Source organism: Macrobrachium rosenbergii, chromosome 27 (assembly GCF_040412425.1).
Source record: "Macrobrachium rosenbergii isolate ZJJX-2024 chromosome 27, ASM4041242v1, whole genome shotgun sequence".
NCBI lineage: Eukaryota > Metazoa > Arthropoda > Malacostraca > Decapoda > Palaemonidae > Macrobrachium > Macrobrachium rosenbergii.
Window position 1 is genome coordinate 31,977,086 of NC_089767.1, and position 19,519 is coordinate 31,996,604.

At 33.3% G+C, this 19,519-nt stretch overlaps 2 protein-coding genes across 3 annotated transcripts in view; one reads left to right on the forward strand and one right to left on the reverse strand.

The window, feature by feature from the left end:
• Window positions 1–19,519, reverse strand: part of LOC136853565 (arylsulfatase B-like) — a 100,690-nt gene that overhangs the window by 28,437 nt on the left and 52,734 nt on the right. Inside the window, exon 3 of one of the 2 annotated variants that reach the window (XM_067129293.1) lies at window positions 9,552–9,716. The exons of the other annotated variant lie outside the window; for it this stretch is intronic. The gene's annotated coding sequence lies outside the window, so the exon portion shown is untranslated. The remainder of the gene's footprint in view (window positions 1–9,551; window positions 9,717–19,519) is intronic. 2 annotated transcript variants of the gene reach the window in all.
• LOC136853564 (arylsulfatase B-like) lies at window positions 2,980–12,842 on the forward strand. Its single transcript, XM_067129290.1, has 12 exons — window positions 2,980–3,103; window positions 4,029–4,177; window positions 5,503–5,666; window positions 6,145–6,248; window positions 6,678–6,808; window positions 7,609–7,682; window positions 8,359–8,524; window positions 8,706–8,803; window positions 9,224–9,360; window positions 9,588–9,758; window positions 10,606–11,219; window positions 11,804–12,842. Exons 1-12 carry the CDS (start codon window positions 3,072–3,074, stop codon window positions 11,986–11,988), a joined length of 2,025 nt encoding a protein of 674 aa, XP_066985391.1. The 5' UTR covers window positions 2,980–3,071; the 3' UTR covers window positions 11,989–12,842.

Consider the following 19,519-nt stretch of genomic DNA (forward strand, 5'->3'; position numbering starts at 1 on the left):
GATATATATAGATAGATAGATAACGCGTACAATAGTTCCGGAATATATATAGGTTAGGACGTTGTTCCGGCCTTGGCCTACGAATTCTCTTTACATTTTAATTAATCTCAAATGTATGACTCACTCATTCACCTGTCGATAACCTGACACCGTAACAACTTCTTCTTTTAACGTGCTTGTTATCCCTCGCAACATACAAACACTCATTAAAAAAAATATATGACCAGTTAAGGCAAACTAAAGCATTGCAACACATTAATGCCTTTTGTGAACGAGATTAAGAGGTATGAGGCTTACCCGTTACCCGAGAACATAACAGCGAGAACAGGTACATGACGCATTCTCAAGACTATCTTTTACTGAGAATAACATGCTTCGTGTATTTTATGTCAGTAGAGTTCTGTTTCATTTTTTTGTTTAGATTTAACGCCGGGATAGAAATGAGAGAGCAAGATTGGTTAAGTTTTGTTTAATTTTTTTGTTTACTTTTCATGTGGGACGGTCGGATAGAATAGAGCCAGTAGGATAGCAAGAGATTAGGGGAAAAATGCTAATAATTGCAACTTGTAATATTCTGTTTAAAGGTCCACATATTTTTTATAAAATTTCCTCAAGAACTATGGAAAGAGGGCAATTACACCCCTCATCAGCACTGAATCTGAATAGGCGGCATTTATTTGACTAAAGTAAACTAAAAGTTATTTGTGCTGTTAGTATGTGTGTGTGTGTGTGTAAACCAAGCCTACATTCACCTATTACAGTAGCTACTTTCTACACTCCCTACAGATCTTTCTACAACTGTATCTTATTTGTAACATTTTGCTGCTCAGAATTGGTGTAGAATACTAATTCAAATATAGTTGCCAAAAACCAAGGGAGTTGCCAATAGGAATACTAAAATTTTATTACCATCACTGATGCAATATAATTATGACTTCAAAAAACACTGAACTTTGAATCTGAGTATCAACATTGAAGAAAAAAACACCAACATTTGGCAATACGAAACATTTCTCCTTACTAAAAACAAATTAGGTGACCAATTAAAAAAATTTTCCTTTGAATCTTTGAATCTGAATATTGACGACGAAGAATAAAACAGTCACTAGAAAAACACACCAACATTTGGCAATGTGAAACGTTTCTCCTTACTGAAAAAACATAGGTGACCGAAAAAAACACTGTTCTTTGAGTCAGAATATCTTCAACGAAGAAAAAATAGGTGAAGAAAACAATGACCTTTGAATCTTTGAATCTGAATATCGAAGAAAAAGCAACCACTGAAAAGCAACCACCAACATTTGACAATACGAACCGTTTCTCCTTACTGAAAAAAACACAGGTAAAAAAACCCAACTGCCTACGTTTCTCCTTGCTGATAAAAAAAATAGCTAGGTTAAAAAAATGAAAGACACACCATGTGACAATACGAAACGTTTCTCCTTACCGAAAAAAACACAAGTGACAAAAAAAAACACACACACACACACACTAACATTTGGCAGTACTTTTCTCCCTACAAAATAAATTACATTGAAAAAACACTAAAAAAAAAACGCACAAACATTTGGCATTACCGAACATTTTTCTGCTCACCGAAAAAAGCACAGGTGACAAAAACAAAACAAAAAAATATTTATATATAAAAAAAAAAACAAAAGTGGGACAACTGCCTATGTTTCTGGGTTACCCCAAAACCGGTAATGTTTTTCTTGTCTTTTGAAGAGGCTTCCTGTACCCAACAGAAAGGATTAAATTACCTGTCTTTTTTATCTTTTTCTTTTTTTGTCATACGCAGGAATGATGGAAGATGAATCGATTGTTAGGAGAGAGTGGAAAGTAACATGAAAGAAAGAATGTGAACGGAGGTGCAGTAAAAGGAATGAAAGGGGCTGCAGCCTGGGGTCGAAGGGAATCTGGAAAGAACCTTAAGTCATGCCTGCAGTGCGCCGTATGAGGTACACTGACGGCAGTGGCCCCTTACGGGGAGAGTTATGGACAGAAAGTCGAAATGGAAATTGACTTCCCAAGCTAGGCGGAGCCGTCACCTGATTTAATTACTAATTGATGTTTATCTTAATTAGTTTATTATTTCTTCTTGCGTCGCAGTGTTTGGTTATAAATGATCGATTGACTTATTTAACTGCAATAATGGAACTGCAGTGCTGACTGCCATCTGAATAAGGTTTAATCTAAAAGATAAATCTTTATTTAAAAGCTGTAAGCTCACATAGCGTTTAATAAAACGTATTCATTTGGAATAATAATAATAATAATAATAATAATAATAATAATAATAATAATAATAATAATATTAATAATATTATTATTATTATTATTATTATTATTATTATTACTTAGCAAGGAAAAACTCTCTTAAACATGTTTCATTAAAAATTATAGCTGTATCCGAGGAGTTTAATCTGTAATGAAAAAATCAAACTCTACATATACAGACATAAACTTTAATGAATTATTATTATTATTATTATTATTATTATTATTATTATTATTATTAATACTACGACTACTACTACTGCTACCACTACTACCACTTCTACTACTACAACTATTTTATTATTATTATTATTATTATTATTATTATTATTATTATTATTATTATTATTATTAAAAAGCAAATTCAACCATTAACCGATTTCACGCGACGAATGTGTTGAAATTTCTATACTTATAATTTTCGAAAATACGTTATTATTATTATTATTATTATTATTATTATTATTATTATTATTATTATTATTATTATTATTATTATAAATACTACTACTACTACTGCTATTATTACTACGACTACTATTATTAAAAAAAAAACAATTCAACCACTATCCAATTTCTCACGACTCAACTGTAACCATAATTACGTTTACGAATTTGGCAAAGGATCAAAACACGTTCAAGTGAACGCACCCACCGTAACAAAACTCTACCGACCGGCCCAGGCAGACAGGACCCAAGGCATTTCAACCCACTCCCTCCCCGAAAAAAAAAGGGGGCGCCAAGAAGGAACCACTGCTTAAATCTGCTCAGTTCTTTATCAGACTTGATATTGGATGGTTCAGGAGGGTAGGAACTTAGTACAGAGGTAAGTGTATGTTTATAATTTATAAATTGTTTATGGTAGGTGTATCTCGTGTGTATGTATGTGTGTGTGTATATATATGTGTATATGTGTATGTATATATATACGTGTGTGTGCGTGTGTATGTACATGTATATATATATATTGTATATATATAGTTAAATATATATTTATTTATCACTTATTACTCTCCTTGGGTATAATTTATTCCCATGGCTAAGTGAATTGGATAGCAAATGATATTTGTGGATTAATACTTGTGAACATTAAAAAAAAGTCATGTGCGTATAAACGACTAAATATATATATATATATATGCATATATAATTGATCCCTATTCATATGGAACAAGCCAACCATAGGGGCCATTAACTTAAAATTCAAGCTTCAAAAGAATATTAAGGTGTTCATCTGAAGGAAGTAACAGAAGGATATATATATATATATATATATATATATATATATATATATATATATATATATATGTCTAACAATGTAAATTATTAAAATGCAGGAGAACTGTTTTAGGGTAGCAAGTTCCAATTGAACTTTTAGGGTTCCAACTGAACTTTTGAGGTTCCATTGACCCTTTGAAGTTCCAATTGAACTTTTGAAGTTCCACTTGAACTTTTCAAGTTCCCATTGAATTTTTGAATTTCTAATTGAACATTTGAAGTTTCCATTTAACTTTTACGGTTCCAATTAACCGTTTGAAGTTCCAATTGAACTTTTGAAGCTCCAATTGAACTTTTGAGGTTCCAGTTGAATTTTTGAGTCCCAATTGAACTTTTGAGATTCCAATTGAACTTTTGAGGTTCCATTTGAACTTATGAGCCTCCAATTGAACTTTTGAGGTTCCAACTGCTCACCTTCCTCCCCAGGGAGACTTGCTCCATAATCCAACGTTTTATAATACTTTCGATTTCAGATATCCAGCCATGGGGACAACGACCTTGAAGACTCTACTTTCAGCGACTGTTTTCTTAATAATCTCCACGAGCTTCGCAGCAGCGATATCAACCGAACAAGTGGAAGACAGTAGACCACACGTCATCCTCATCGTAGCGGACGATTTAGGTGAGATGTCTTTAGGGTGTTGTTAGTCTTTTATTAAGTGTAATAAAGGGAGGTTCAACCATAAGAAGGTGACTATGTCAGTTCTCTTGTTGGTTTTTATTTTTTACTGGCCCCAAGGACTAACCCAATGGATATATATTGTGTTTTGGATGTGAATCTCTTCTTCATTTATTTATGTTCGATATATGTATGGATATGTAAGGAACAGTTAAAATACAAGGAAGTGCAGGAAAATTTTTCCGAGTCCTTCAGAGTTTTCCCGGGCAGCGCTGGGTTGGTCAGCTAGTATATATACTTAAAGGTGTTGTTAGTCTTTTATTAAGTGTAATAAAAGGAGGTCCAACAGCAAGATGGAATGATGGGTGATTTTTACTGGGTGTCTGTGTCATTTCTTTTATTAGTTTTTTACTTGTTACTGGTCCCAAGGATTAACTTGATGGATTTATATTGTGTTTTGAATGGGAATCTTTCCTTCAATTATTTAGGTTGGATATATGTATGTAAGTATGTATATGTCATTCCCGGATAAAAGGAACAGTCAGTAGAAGGAGGTGCAAGAAAAATTTTCCGAGTCTTTCAGAGTTTCCCCGGGCAGCGCCGGGTTGGTCAACGAGTCACAGTTAGTGCATATTGGTGATGCTGTTCAGCGAATCTGTTTGCTCTCGACAGATAAAGGGGATCGGGGATCAATTGAGAATGTGAAAGATCTCCGTTAAAATACAACTTATGAAAAATTGACAAAATAACTGACAAATAAAGCTATAAATAAAATACATCATTGTTTTCGCTGTTAACTCAAATGCTTTGAAAACTCTCGTCTGCAGAAACAAGATCATTTAGTCACCAGTTCCACCCAATAAAATTTTATCCAGAAGCTAGCCATAGACAGTGTCCCTCACGTGGTGCACTGTAGGCATTACTGAAGGGCCTTGGTAGCGTCCCTTCCTTAGGTCCCTAGCTGCAACCTCTTTCATTCCTTTTACTGTACCTCCGTTTATATTCTCTTTCTTCCATGGGCCTTTGCAGCGTCCCTTCCTTATAGGCCCCTACCTGCAACCTCTTTCATCCCTTTTACTGTACCTCCGTTCATATTCTCTTCCATCAGACTTTCCACCTTCTCTAACGACTGCAAAAGGTTTTCCTCCTGTTTCACCTTTCAAAAAACCTTCTTGCTGTCCATCTCCCTTTCAGCGCTGAATGACCTCACCATAGGTCCCAGCGCTTGGCCTTTGGCCTAAATTCTATATTCTATCTATCGAACAAGCCATAGAAACCATTATCCAGTGACTGACCAATACAACTTTCACCTTTCATTGCTCTTCCAGGCTGGAGTGACGTATCGTGGAATAATCCCAACGTTGTCATGCCCCATATGCATGACCTAGCTATGAATGGGGTCATACTGAACTATTCTTACGTCCAGCCTACGTGTACGCCCACCAGAGCCGCCCTCATGACGGGCGTATACCCATTCAAAATGGGGCTGCAGGTAAAAAGGAATATGAGATTTTTAGATATTTATTATTATTATTATTATTATTATTATTATTATTATTATTATTATTATTATTATTATTATTTTAAAAGAAATAAAAGATTATTTTGAATATATTATTATTATTATTATTATTATTATTATTATTTTAAAAGAAATAAAAGATTATTTTGAATATATTATTATTATTATTATTATTATTATTATTATTATTATTATTATTATTATTATTATTATTATTATTATTATTATTATCATGACATCCAATAAGGACAAATCTCATTTGTGGATCTGAACCGTTGACTTGTGACTTGCCAGGCCAACATTATTCATCCTGAGTGGCTACAGCGCTAGCCTGGTAAATGACATGTCAGCGGTTCAAATCCCAGAAGAGAAAGTTTTTTCAGTCTTAAAATTATTATCAACTTAATGCCCATTATTTAGAAGTTAATGACGACCTTTGACCTTACAGAAGGGCGTGATCAGACCGACAGAACCTAGGGGCGTGCCACTCCGGGCGAAGATGCTGCCACAGTACCTGAAAAGTGTTGGGTACGAGACGCACGCCATTGGAAAGTGAGTAGGAAGGATTTCTGTTATTTCAAGTCTGTGGCCCCTGAATAATAATAATAATAATAATAATAATAATAATAATAATAATAATAATAATAATAATAATAATAATACTTTATTTATTATATTTTTTATTTGTCTTTATAATAACAATAATAACTAAAATTATATTTTTTTATTTTTACATAATAATATAATAATAATAATAATAATAATAATAATAATAATAATAATAATAATAATAATAATAATAATAATAATAATCTTTATTTATTTTCATATTATAATAATAGTAATTTTCTATTTCATTTTATAATAACAATAACAGCTATAATTATCTTTTATTTCTTTTTATAATAATAATAATAATAATAATAATAATAATAATAATAATAATAATAATAATAATTTGGTTATTTCTTTGCTCACAAGGTGGCACCTAGGATTCTGTTCGTGGGATTACACGCCCTTGAAAAGAGGCTTCGACACCTTCTACGGATTCTACACGGGAGCTTCTGACCACTTCACCCACAAGAGAGCTACGCCCCTGAAGGGCGAGAAAGGTGGGGAGTGTGGTGAAATCAATTTAAGCATTTGACAAAGACATGTCAGATTTAACACTTTTTTGACATCATACCTAACAAAAATGAAAATTATTAAAAAGAAAAGAGAATTATACTTGAATTCTCCTGTTAAATGTGGGGGAGGCGATGAAACCAACTTAAGCATCTGTAGAGATACGTCAGATTTAACCCTTTTTAATATCATACTTAACAAAAACGAAAATTAAAAAAAAACAGAGAATTATACTTGAATTCTCCTGTTAAATGTGGGGAAGGTGATGAAATCTATCTAAACATTTGGAGACATGTCAAACTTAAGCATTTTTAACACGATATTTCTTCACAGAAGAAAAAATTACTTTAAAAACAGGAAATTATACTTAATTCTTCAGTTAAATTCAATCAATTTAAGCATAGGTGAACAGTTGTCATATTTAACCCTTTTTAACATAATACTTCACAGAAATGAAAATTATTTGAAAAATAGAGACTTATACTACAAGAGCAACTATTTACTGTAATCTGCACATCAAGTGATATAAACATGTGGAAAAAACGTAAGATTTACCATTTTTAACATAACACTTAGCAGAAACAAAATCTTTTAAGAATTACACTTAAATTCTCCAGTTAAATGTCTACAAGAACAACTATTTAATTTGCAGCCTATATCAAGTGAGAATCTCAATCTCGTGTACATAAATTCCATGCTCATAAAATATCTGCTAATCAATAACGGAATTCTGGCTACTTAACACACATGCCTCTTGAGAGCCTAATCAAGATTATCCTCTTTTCAGAAAACTCGATGGAATTCCTGGACTTGAGAAACAATACTGAGCCTGATGACACCAAATCCGGACATTACTCTACTGTGAGTAATATAGTTCTTTATATCATTTTAGGTGTTCAAAAGTGAGTCAATATGACACTAAAGTTATATCAAATCTTTAATGCCAACTTCATGTCGAGTAGGTAAGATGGTGTTACTCCAATATCCTAGAACATGTTAAAATGCCATAAATTTTGATTAATTTATAGTTTAGTTACTTTATGTTGAAAAGACGAGGGAGGAGCATTATGGAATTCCTAGGAATATTAATAGGTTAAAGAACGTAATGTATATAGTATGTGTGTCAAGCAAGGGAGATTTAAACACTAAACAGAACTATGCAAAGTCCATACACCCTTCTTAATTCTTCAAATAAACATTTGCAGAACTAAAAAGGGTGTGTGGACTTTGCATAGTTCTGTTTGCTTTTCAAATCTCCCTTGCTTGACACACATACTATATACATTACGTTCTTCATCCTGTTAATATTCCTAAGAACTGCATAATACTCCTTCCTCGTCTTTTCAACATAAAGCAGTTAAACTGTAAGTTTATCAAAATTTATGGCATTTTAACATGTTGTAGGATATTGGAATAACACCATCTTACCTACTCGACATGGAAAGTTTAAAGCCATGTTTTGACCATTTTAGCTTATTTCACTGTGCAATGAAGTATCAGCTCCACTTTCTTAGAAATTCTTCTAATATCTTTACAGCACCTCTTTGGATCGGTTGCAGAGGACATCGTGAGATCACGCAACCCAAAGGACCCCATGTTCATGTACCTGGCTTTCCAGAGTGTCCATTCCCCTCTACAAGTGCCCAAGAATTACTCAGACATCTACAGCTACGTGAAGGACACCAACCGAAGATTATATTTAGGTCAGTGAAGAAAGGATAAGCTCTGTTCTTTTCCTGGTACCTGGTGTCACCCACTTACTCAGCTAGGCAAAACCAGAGAGCACCACCAAGTCTCTTTGTATTACAGCATCCATTAATGTCATACATTATCCAGTTCTGAAATGCATTCCTTGTCTGTTGCAAAGGTCTCTTACCATTCCAGGAATGGTGACAGCAATGGACGAGGCAGTGGGAAGGCTTGTTACAGCTCTGGAGGAAACTGGCCACTACAACAACTCTGTCATCATCTTCACGACTGATGTAAATTGGTTTTAGGTTTAAGGCTCATTATAAATTATTAATCCAGAATTTCAGGGAATACCTACACTGGAACAGTGTCACTGTTATATACAGACATAAGGGCACACAGTTAAAGCTTTTTTATTTATTCTAATGTTAGCTATATTACACCCAGGAGCTACGTTTGTCTAGTTGTCACCTTAAGTAACCCCTAGCTGGTTATGCTAACCATTTCAATTATTAATGAATATGGTAGAACCCAAACTCTGTATTAGAAGTCCAAGACTTTTAAAAACTAAACAACCCTATCTGTCTCTACATTCCTACAGATAACACTCTGTAGACATCCTGGAGGAGTTACCAACCAAACACACGACAAGAAACCACTTCAGAACTGTTTAAGGAAAGCAAACTATACAGATATCCTTTGTTTATTGACAGAATGGAGGCCCAATCAGATTTGGGGCAAGCAACTGGCCACTTCGAGGAGGAAAAGCTACTCTGTGGGAAGGAGGGATCAGAGCGCCAGCTTTCATTCACTCTCCGCTTTTACCAAACCCTGGTACAGTCGCTAGTCAGTAAGTAGCATAAAATAAATCACTGTTTCGATTGACGGTAGTTTCAAGGTACGACTCTGAATGACTTTGATAAAGATTATCAAAAGTGTTAAAGATCTTCTTCTTAACTTTCATGCACTTTAAACAAAACTCAGTAGTTAGCTGTCTACATCTTGTGTTACTCTAACCGAATCTGCATAACTAATACAAACCTCTCTGATCTGAAGTGTACTCATTTCCCCCAACAGGCTGCACCATGTTACAGACTGGTTCAGCACAATCATTGATATAGCTGGCGGAAAGGTTCCTCAAGTTGACGGAATCAGTCACTGGGATGCCTTCAACGGAAACTCTGACCATCCGAGAGACAAGATGATCTGCAATATACAGAATGTTGAGAGATTCAATGCGGCTGTGAGGTAAGTCAAATTCATTTCCCCAGGAAGCAGAGTTCTCAGAGTACCATTAGGCATTGGCCTACCTAGGGAACAATGCTCAAGCTTAAGTGTCTGGGTAACAAAGATCTTATGTTGGAAAAGATGGTGTCCTAAGACTGGTGAGTGACCAAATCTCCTGCAGAGATTTTTATCAAATAAACTGGTACATGAAATCTAGTTGATATTTGCTTGAAGAAGTGCACGCAGTTCCATTCATGTGTATTGAATCCTTGAAAACCATTCAGAAACGATTCAAAACTAAGTCTTGAAGTATACTCTCTAGAAAAACCTATTGCATACTCATTTACAATTCAACAGTATTAAACACTCCTAATGACACTTTATATCAATAAATCATGTTAAGATATTGATGCTTTATTGAAAAGTACAGGCAAGACAAAATGCTGTGAAAACAAAAACAAAACAAAACAGTCCAAGGGATCTATACATAATAGCAGACGACACCTTTTAAAGTCAGTAAAGCTTTTGCACTTTCCATTAGAGTATAAATACACGATTGCCAACATCAGGGAAATAACCAAGCTTGGTCATCTTAGTACTATAAGATCTTCACTCCATACAGGCAACACAGCTCTTTAGATTTAGATACATGCAAATAGCCCTCAAGTTCACAATGCTATTACTTGTAACGTCAGACAACAGTGACTGCCCAGGCAGAGGCAATAATATGGTAATGAAACCAACTCACAAAAATTATGACATGGGTCACTCAATAATGAATAAACTGTGAATACGTTATAAACATAGCTTTCTACATTTCGACTCAATCTTGAAAAGCTTCTCTAGGGGTTTTTATACTTCACAACAGGTTCAGTGACTACAAGATGTTAATCGGGAGCATGGCTTCAGTGAAGTGGGCTTCCTCTTCACCATCTTCAGATGAACCTGGGAGACCAAAGCACTGGGACAGTCCGCCTTTTGACTTAGAGGACTCAGTAAAGGAAAGAGGAAACTTTACAGGGACTTCTGCAGCAATCAGTAACAATGAGCTTAGGGCGGCAGAAGCCAGCGCAGGGGGAATCGATTCAAATAACGAGTATGTAAACACGAACCACAAGTCCCTTCCTGACGAGGGCACTGATTCTCCTGACGAAGACACTGATTATACTGACGAAGACACTAATTCTGCTGACGAAGACACTGATTGTCCTGACAAAAGCACTGTTTCTCCTGACGCAGGCACTGATTCTCCCGACGAATTACTGAGTGCACAGAAAAGTAACGATACAGACAATGGATTCTCAAGAAGTGTTAGGTCACTCTACGGGAATGGTGATCTGGATGGAAAAGCAAGCAAGAAAACTTTCGTGCTGTGGGGAGATATGAAGAACCACCCGAAACTCGAGTGGGAGAGCGAAGTGTTGAACACTCTGGGGAAATTCATAAAAGAAAAAACGAAGATTAGACTTTTTGATATAAAAGGTAAGAATGGTGGAACTTTGTAATGTTTTGTACCCTAACTTTATCTGATAAGGTTATGGCTTCAGAAGTCCAGTCAGTCATAAATGATAAAGTTTTACTTGAAGGAAAGTTATCACAGAGATATCTAGATTCAAAAGTTTTGGTCAAAATTATGTTCCACTATGCTAAACTATCTTACTGATTCTGTAGATTCTCAGAACAGATCAGCTGCTTAAAATGATGAATCATTCTCGCCAAAATGTGCTTCCTTTGTGCAAATTAGGACCAGTTTACAACTGGATACTTTCAGTTGAGAGAAAGCCAACCGTTCTCAAAATTCAACACGAATAAGTTCCCCTTCAGAAGATGCTTACACACAAGAATTTGACGTGGGTTGAACACAATTATTTCTTCTTGCTAGTAAAGAAATCTTTACACAATAAAATTAACAATATATTTTCTTATTTATCTCAAAATTCAACACGAATAACTTCTGAAGACGCTTAGATACAAAACTATCGTAGGTTATACACAACTGTTTATTCTTGCCAAAAAAAAAACCTTTACATCAAAAGATTAACAATGTATTGCCTTATTTACATCAGCTGATCCAGAAGAGAGGAACAACCTGTCAGCCAAAATGATCCACAAGCTACAAGCGATGATCAACTACTTGTCTACACAGCTTCAGCACATGATACCAGTGCCCCCCAAGATAAGATCAAGGGAAGGGCACCCGTACTTGTGGAAGAATGTTTGGGCATCGGGCTGGTGCAAATCGAAGTGGTGATAGACGTCCTATGAATTTATAAGGAAGGAGAAAGGACATTAAAGTGTTAGCAATAAAGGTCCTATGGACTGTCAGCAAAGGCTGAAGGACATTACAGTGTTAGAACAAGAGAACAAAATGAAGTGTGAGCGGCGCGTGTGTGTGTGTTTGTGTGTAAGATAAACATCTGTGAAAAAGGAGTGTGTGTATGTATGTGTGTGTGTGTGTGTGTGTGTGGGTAAGATAAACATCTGTACAAAAGGTTTGTATGTTTGTGTGCGTGTGTGTGCGCGTATGGGCAAGAAAAACACCTGTGCAAAAGGAGGTTTGTGTGTGTGTATGTGTGTTTGTGTGAGTGAGCATGTGTGTGTGTGGGTAAGATAAATATCTGTGTGTGTGTGTGAAAGGTATACATCTATGAAAAAGGTGTGTTTGTGCGTGTGTGTGTGTGTGTGTTTGTGTGTAAGTGTGATTGTGCAAGACATTCACCTGTATAAGTGAATGAAGAGGCCGTGCAGCTGTAAAAAAAAAAAAAAAAAACTTTTTATATATGAAGCAACATCTGCTAAAATAAAATGCCTTCCCACACTGGCGACGGGATCAAAGTTGTTAGTGATGACGAAATAAAAAAGTATTTTATACCTACTCTACTCTCTGTGTGTGTGTGTGTGTGTGTGTGTGTGTAAATTTCCAAGTGATTAAGGAAACTCTTTAACATCTAGATTAGAACAAAATGATTTTTTGAAATATTTCTTTAAATGAAATCCAATACAACAAGTTATTATTCTTTGTCGAATAAATAACTCGCGATGAATGTATATATACATAATTGTATAAATGTAAAATCGCAGTTTGAAATATATACTACGTAGCGTTTTTACTTATTGTACAAAAACATGTTTTTTCATATATTTTCGTTTGTGTCACGTAAACATGTAAACGCCCTGGTATGCTCTTACAGTATAATATATATTACGGGTTATTCACGTCGATACGAGACCTTACTGTACTGTTATTTATGTAAGACTTGTATGTAAATATATATATATATATATATATATATATATATATATATATTATATATATATATACATACATATTATACATACATACATACATACATATATATATATATACGTGTATATATATATATATTATATATATAAATAAATAAATAAATATATATATATATATATATATATATATATATATATATATATATATATATATATATATATATATATATATATATATATATATATATATAAGTATCACCAATATTTGAGTACGTTTATTGTACATTCAATGAAATATGTACATAATAAACTAACCTATCCTAGTCATCGTTCGAACATTAGACAATAAAAACTGCTCAAAAAACAAAGCGACAAACACAATACAAAGACAGTTCACCACCGCAAAGGGTTAATCGTATGCGATGCAAATACTGGGACCAAGAAAACACAGGCGACTGTAACCAGTCAAATTTGGAAACATTTTACAGGAGCCACGCTGCCATATTATCTGTGCCTATGCGCTGCCTACTGGCATTGTAACCCTGTTGTGAGTGATCTCTCTCTCTCTCTCTCTCTCTCTCTCTCTCTCTCTCTCTCTCTCTCTCTTTCTCTCTCTCCCCACACGACAACACAAATAATTTACCCCTTTTGTAGAGATGTTAGTGTTGTTGAATATATGTTTAAAGCGCTCTCTCTCTCTCTCTCTCTCTCTCCTCTCTCTCTCTCAACACACAAAATAATTTATCCCTTTTGTAAAGATGCTAGTGTTGTTGAATATATGTTTAAAGCTCTCTCTCTCTCTCTCTCTCTCTCTCTCATCAAGTATACTCGATGACTTGTTTGACTAAGAGAGAAAACGTATTTTTTTTTTTTGCAATCCATGAATATACTTCAAGGTCATTAGTGATTGTACTGTGTCAATAAGAGCTGAGGAATAATATATGAATTTAAAGGTGCTGTTAAAAAAAATCCGATTATTATGTTACTTAACAAAATCAGCTGTTAAAAAAAATCCGATTAAGTTACTTAACAAAATCAGCTGTTGAAAAAATCCTATTAAGTTAATTAACAAAGTCAGTTGTTATAAAATCCCATTAAGTTACTTAACAAAGTCAACTGCTACAAAAAAAAATCCTGTAAAATTACTTGAAAGCAACTCGTCCGATTCCGAGTCTCCCCAGAAACAACTCGAGCACTACTGCATTCTTTCCCAAAAGCGCGCATGCGCGTAGCAGGCCGTGGTCACAGAAACCAGTTTACGAAGTTTACGCAGTTAGAAAGCAGGTAGGAATCTTTAAATATACCTGGGTAAGTTTTTATACCCAAAATCAAGAACGCATTTTTAATAACGCCTGGGTACGATTTCATACGCAAATTCCAAAACGTATTTCAAAATGACAATCTAGAAAGCAGAGATTTTTAAAAAAATGAACGAAAAAATATACCTGGGCACATTTTTATACGCTAATTCAGGAACGCATTTCAAAATGACTTTCACGAAAACAGAGAATTTTGAAATGATGAACGATGAAATAATACCTGTATTCATTTTTATACGCCAATTCAAGAACGCATTTCAAAATGAAATCCACAAAAGCACAAACTTTCGAAAAATAAATGAGCCAGTGGTTAAATATTATTATTATTATTATTATTATTATTATTATTATTATTATTATTATTATTATTATTATTATTTATTATTCAGAAGATGAACACTATTCATATGGAACAAGCCCACAGGGGCCAATGACTTGAAATTCAAGCTTCCAAAGAATATTATGGTGTTCATTAGGGAGAAGTAAGAGGAGGTAAAGAATAATACATAAAGAAGAGATCTCACTTATTTAAAAAAAAAAAAAAAAACTTGAGGAACGTGAAACACAGGTAAATAACTAAGGAACGCCCCGAGATAAAAGGCGGACAGGAATCTTTAAAAATGCCTGGATACGTTTTTATAAGCAAAACCAAGAACAGAATTCAAAATGACAATCACAATAGCACAAACTTTCGAAAAATGAACGGCCCACTGGTTAAATAAGCCTAAGAAACGTGAAACAGGCATGTTAGTGAAGGAACTCCCCGAGAGGAACATGGGGACGCACCTGTGTTTACCTGTTTACTTGACCTTGACTTCCTGGGGCCGAGGCTGTTGGGTTCACAACCCACAGATTGAATGGGATGGGGTCCTGTAGTCTTGACTGATCACTTTAGACGCCTTTTTTTTTTTTTTTTTTTTTTTTTTGACCTTGCGTGAAAATTGTTTGAAAATGGCGCGCAGTTATGCATCTTTCTTTCTTTCCACCTTTCGTTCTTCCTTACTTCTTGCTTTCTTTCTTTTTTCTTTTTCTTTATTTCTTTATTTCTTCCTTTCTTACTTTCTTTCTTTATTTATTTCTTTCTTCTATTCTATTTCTTTATTTCTTCCTTTCTTTCATTCTTTCTTTCTTTTTTCCTTTTTTCTATCTTTCTTTCTTCCTTTCTTACTTTCTTTCTTTCTTTCTTTCTTTCTTTCTTTCTTTCTTTCTTTCTTTCTTCCTTTCTATCTTTCTTTCTTTAAATCTCCAACTGGAAACCCTTATGGACAAAGTCAAAAGACTTACATAAACCCAAGAGGGTTCCAAAGGGAAATCATTTCAGCCTGCAGAGAGAGAGAGAGAGAGAGAGAGAGAGAGAGAGAGAGAGAGAGAGAGAGAGAGAGAGAGAGAGAGAGAGATAAATATATAAATAAATAACACGGGAATAGAAAATAAAAAATTGTCACCTGAATTCAGACGACGTTTCTTAAGAGATGAAGTCGTATAGAATGTTTGTTCTGAAATACATGACTGATAATGTTTGATAATGTTTATTTAATGGCACTTGACACCAATATTTATATACTGAGCCTTGATGTTTAATTTTCTGGACGCTTTGAAAGTCACGGAAAGCCGATTTAGATCAGAGGAGTAACATTTGTAACATTACCTCTCCATTATACGGTTTCATAAATTGGTTATCGAATAAACATTAAGTTGGAAATAAACAAACATGAAATTTTAATCTCAAGATAAAATTAAGTCAAAATATATATAAAAAAAACTTATTCTAGAATTTATGACCTAAGGACGTTTTCTATGACACCAAAGAAAATTCATGCAGTCAGGAGGAACTATGCTAAATCCTGTAACCACAGCCCCTTCTCACTTTCTGGTGGCCTGTTGTTAAAATAACAAATTTCAGTTATTTTAACAATATTAAACAGATAACAGAATAAAACTATCATCTGACAGACTTGAATTATGTGTTGATATAGTATACATGACATAAAGGAAAAAGTCTTCCTAATATTTTGAGAAGTATTTACAATTTAACTGCTCATTCTAAAACCTGTGGGGCTTATATATATGTATATATATACATATATTAGCGGTTTAAATGGAGTTAAATCATACTCTCTCTTTTTTTTTTACTTCTGAATTATAGATTTTTTGCTTTACTTTATATGTGTTACTAATGGGAATTAGTAATTTGATAATGAAATACATACATACATACATATAAATAAATATATACATATATATATATATATAATTATATATATAAGTATATATATATACATATTTATATACATACATACATACAGACATACATATAAATATATATATATATATATATATATATATATATATATATATATATATATATATATATTGATGTCATAATACTGTTATAATTTCCTCTAAATTTCATTATCAAATTACTAATTCCCATTAATAACACAAATAAAGAAAGTAAAGCAAAAATAAATCATTCAGAAGTAAAAAAAATCAATAATTTAAAAGTATAAAAAAAATTATAATATCGATCCTTGAAAAATGAAAGGCTACAGATAATAGGTTATAGGAACCGGTTGCAGCGGACATGCCAAAGCCTGCCAGTGGCCGGAAAGAAACCGGTTTGAGCCGAGCCAAGTTTTTTTTCAGGGTGGTTGTGCTTTCATATACTCATTATAAGTCTTCGCAGTCGGTTCGTAATTATACCTTTTAGTGACTAGAGGTTTATCGCTCACGGAAATATACGCAGTACTATAATGATATATTTCTTTAATTAAAAATAAATCGTAATTCAAGATAAATTAGTTATGGGGATATACTCAGGACTATACTCAAAACTATACTTCCCTAGAATGGAAAACTGCAGTATCCGGAAATTTTTCGAAATTGAGATATGCCATTTATTGGGCTCGTGAAATACAAAATACACAAGTTACTGCAGTTTCAGAATGATTTTTCAATGCTTTCCACGAGTATTTTGGGGGTCCCATTTGCAGTATCTGCAAAATCAGTAGTAAGGTAAGGGAAAACCGCACTATCTACCATTTTTCTCAGTTTTGTATTTTTCCATTTTAGGGCAGTACAACGATATATTTTAGTTTCTACAGGTTAATCGCTTATGGGAATATACTCAGTACTATAACGATATATATTAATTACTAAAGGTTTATCACTTGTGGAAATATGCTCATTAGCAAAAATCGTAAAACGAAATATGCTAATGCAAAAATTTTTTTGCATTAAAATATTTATTTTTTTTAAGCATGATGAAAATAAATCCATAGATAACGTAGGCTAATAAAATCTTGGGTACCTTTCTATGTGACCAAAATACACAACAAAAACTTGAAAATACAAAAAAAAAATCATTAATAGCCTATGTGACCAAAACACTATTGACAACTGGGAAAAAAATAAAAAAAAAACCCTGGGAAAAAGCTGCTTTCGAAAAATCTTACAACAAAATTAAACTGAAAAAAAAAGATACCAATCTTTTTAGGAAACAATCCAGTCTGGACCGGTAACATCATGAACAAACCTTCCCCATTCCTCTCTTGGTGCATAAAAAAACAAAAAAAAACAAAAACTAAAAAAATAAAAACTTTATAAAATCTGTTTTTGACAAATACCTTATAACAAAAATAAAATAAAAGACACCAGTGTTTTCAGAGACAATCCAGTTTAAACAAGTTACACCACAAAAACAAAACTTCTCCATGTCTTTTTTGGATTATGGAAAAAAGCAAAACCAAAAAAAATTGCATTTTTCGAACATCTTACAACATAATCAAATGGCAAAAAAAACAGTATTTTAAGTAGACAAGCCAGTCTAAACAAGTTGCATCACAAAATACAAACCTTTCCCATTTCTCTCTTGGTGCATAAAAGCAACTGGAAACTAAGAAAAAATAAAAAAAAACTGTTTTTAAAGAATATCTTACAACAAAATCAAACTGCAAAAAAAAAATTTTAATAAAAACAATCTAGCCTAAACGAGTTACACCAAAAAAACCAACCTTTCCCCATTTCTCTAGCAAAAAAAAAAACTGCCTTTGAAAGACATCATAGAATATCAAACAGCAAAAAAAAAAAAAAAACACGCACACAAAAAAAAGCAGTATTTTCAGCAAGCAATCCAGCCTAAGCGAGTAAAAACACAAAAACAAACCTGTCCCATTCCTCTCATGGTGTATTTTTGGCAACTAGCATTCCTGGCTTAATAAATTAAAAGAATTTCCACGTCTCCCACCACCATAGTCTTATCATTAACCTAACAGGAACCGGGAATAGAAAGTCCGCTCAAAAAGTCCACTTACAAAGAGGTGGGACTTGCTTTTTAAGTCCGGCAGATAGAAATTCGGCTCGAAAATGGTGCAGTTTGTATTCAGAGGAGTTAGTGGATGGGTGTGTGCGGTGCTTGGTGAAGAAGGTGAAGGCACAATTTACTTCAGTGGTTAAGGTAGTTCAGAAAATATATACAGTATATATGTATGTAGTATATATATATATATATATATATATATATATATATATATATATATATATATATATATATATATATATATATATATATACACACACACACACATATATATATATATATATATATATATATATATATATATATATATATATATATATATATATATATATATATATATATATATATAATAGACAGGTATTATATGACGGTGAAGGTAAGCAGGAATCATCTTCAAACGTATGTATGTATACCTGTGTGTGTCTCTATTATTATTATTATTATTATTATTATTATTATTATTATTATTATTATTATTATTCAGAAGACGAACCCTATTCATATGGAACAAGCCCACCACAGAGGCCACTGACTTGAGATTCAAGCTTCCAAGAAATAGTGTTCGTCAGAAAGAAGTAACAGGAGGTAACAGGAAATACAGAAGGAAGAGATCAGTTATTGAAAAAAAAATTACATATATACATATCACAAAATAGCCACACAACTTAATTGTGTATTTGTGTATATACATTCACACTAATTATGTTAGCATTCAATGAAGACTGTATGTCTTCGAAAGCTTGTATTTTGGAAATTAATGAACCTGGAATCTAAACCACCCGTCTCACTGAAGCCTAACACGAGTAGTATATATATATATATATATATATATATATATATATATATATATATATATATATATATATTTACATATACACACACATACTATATATATAATA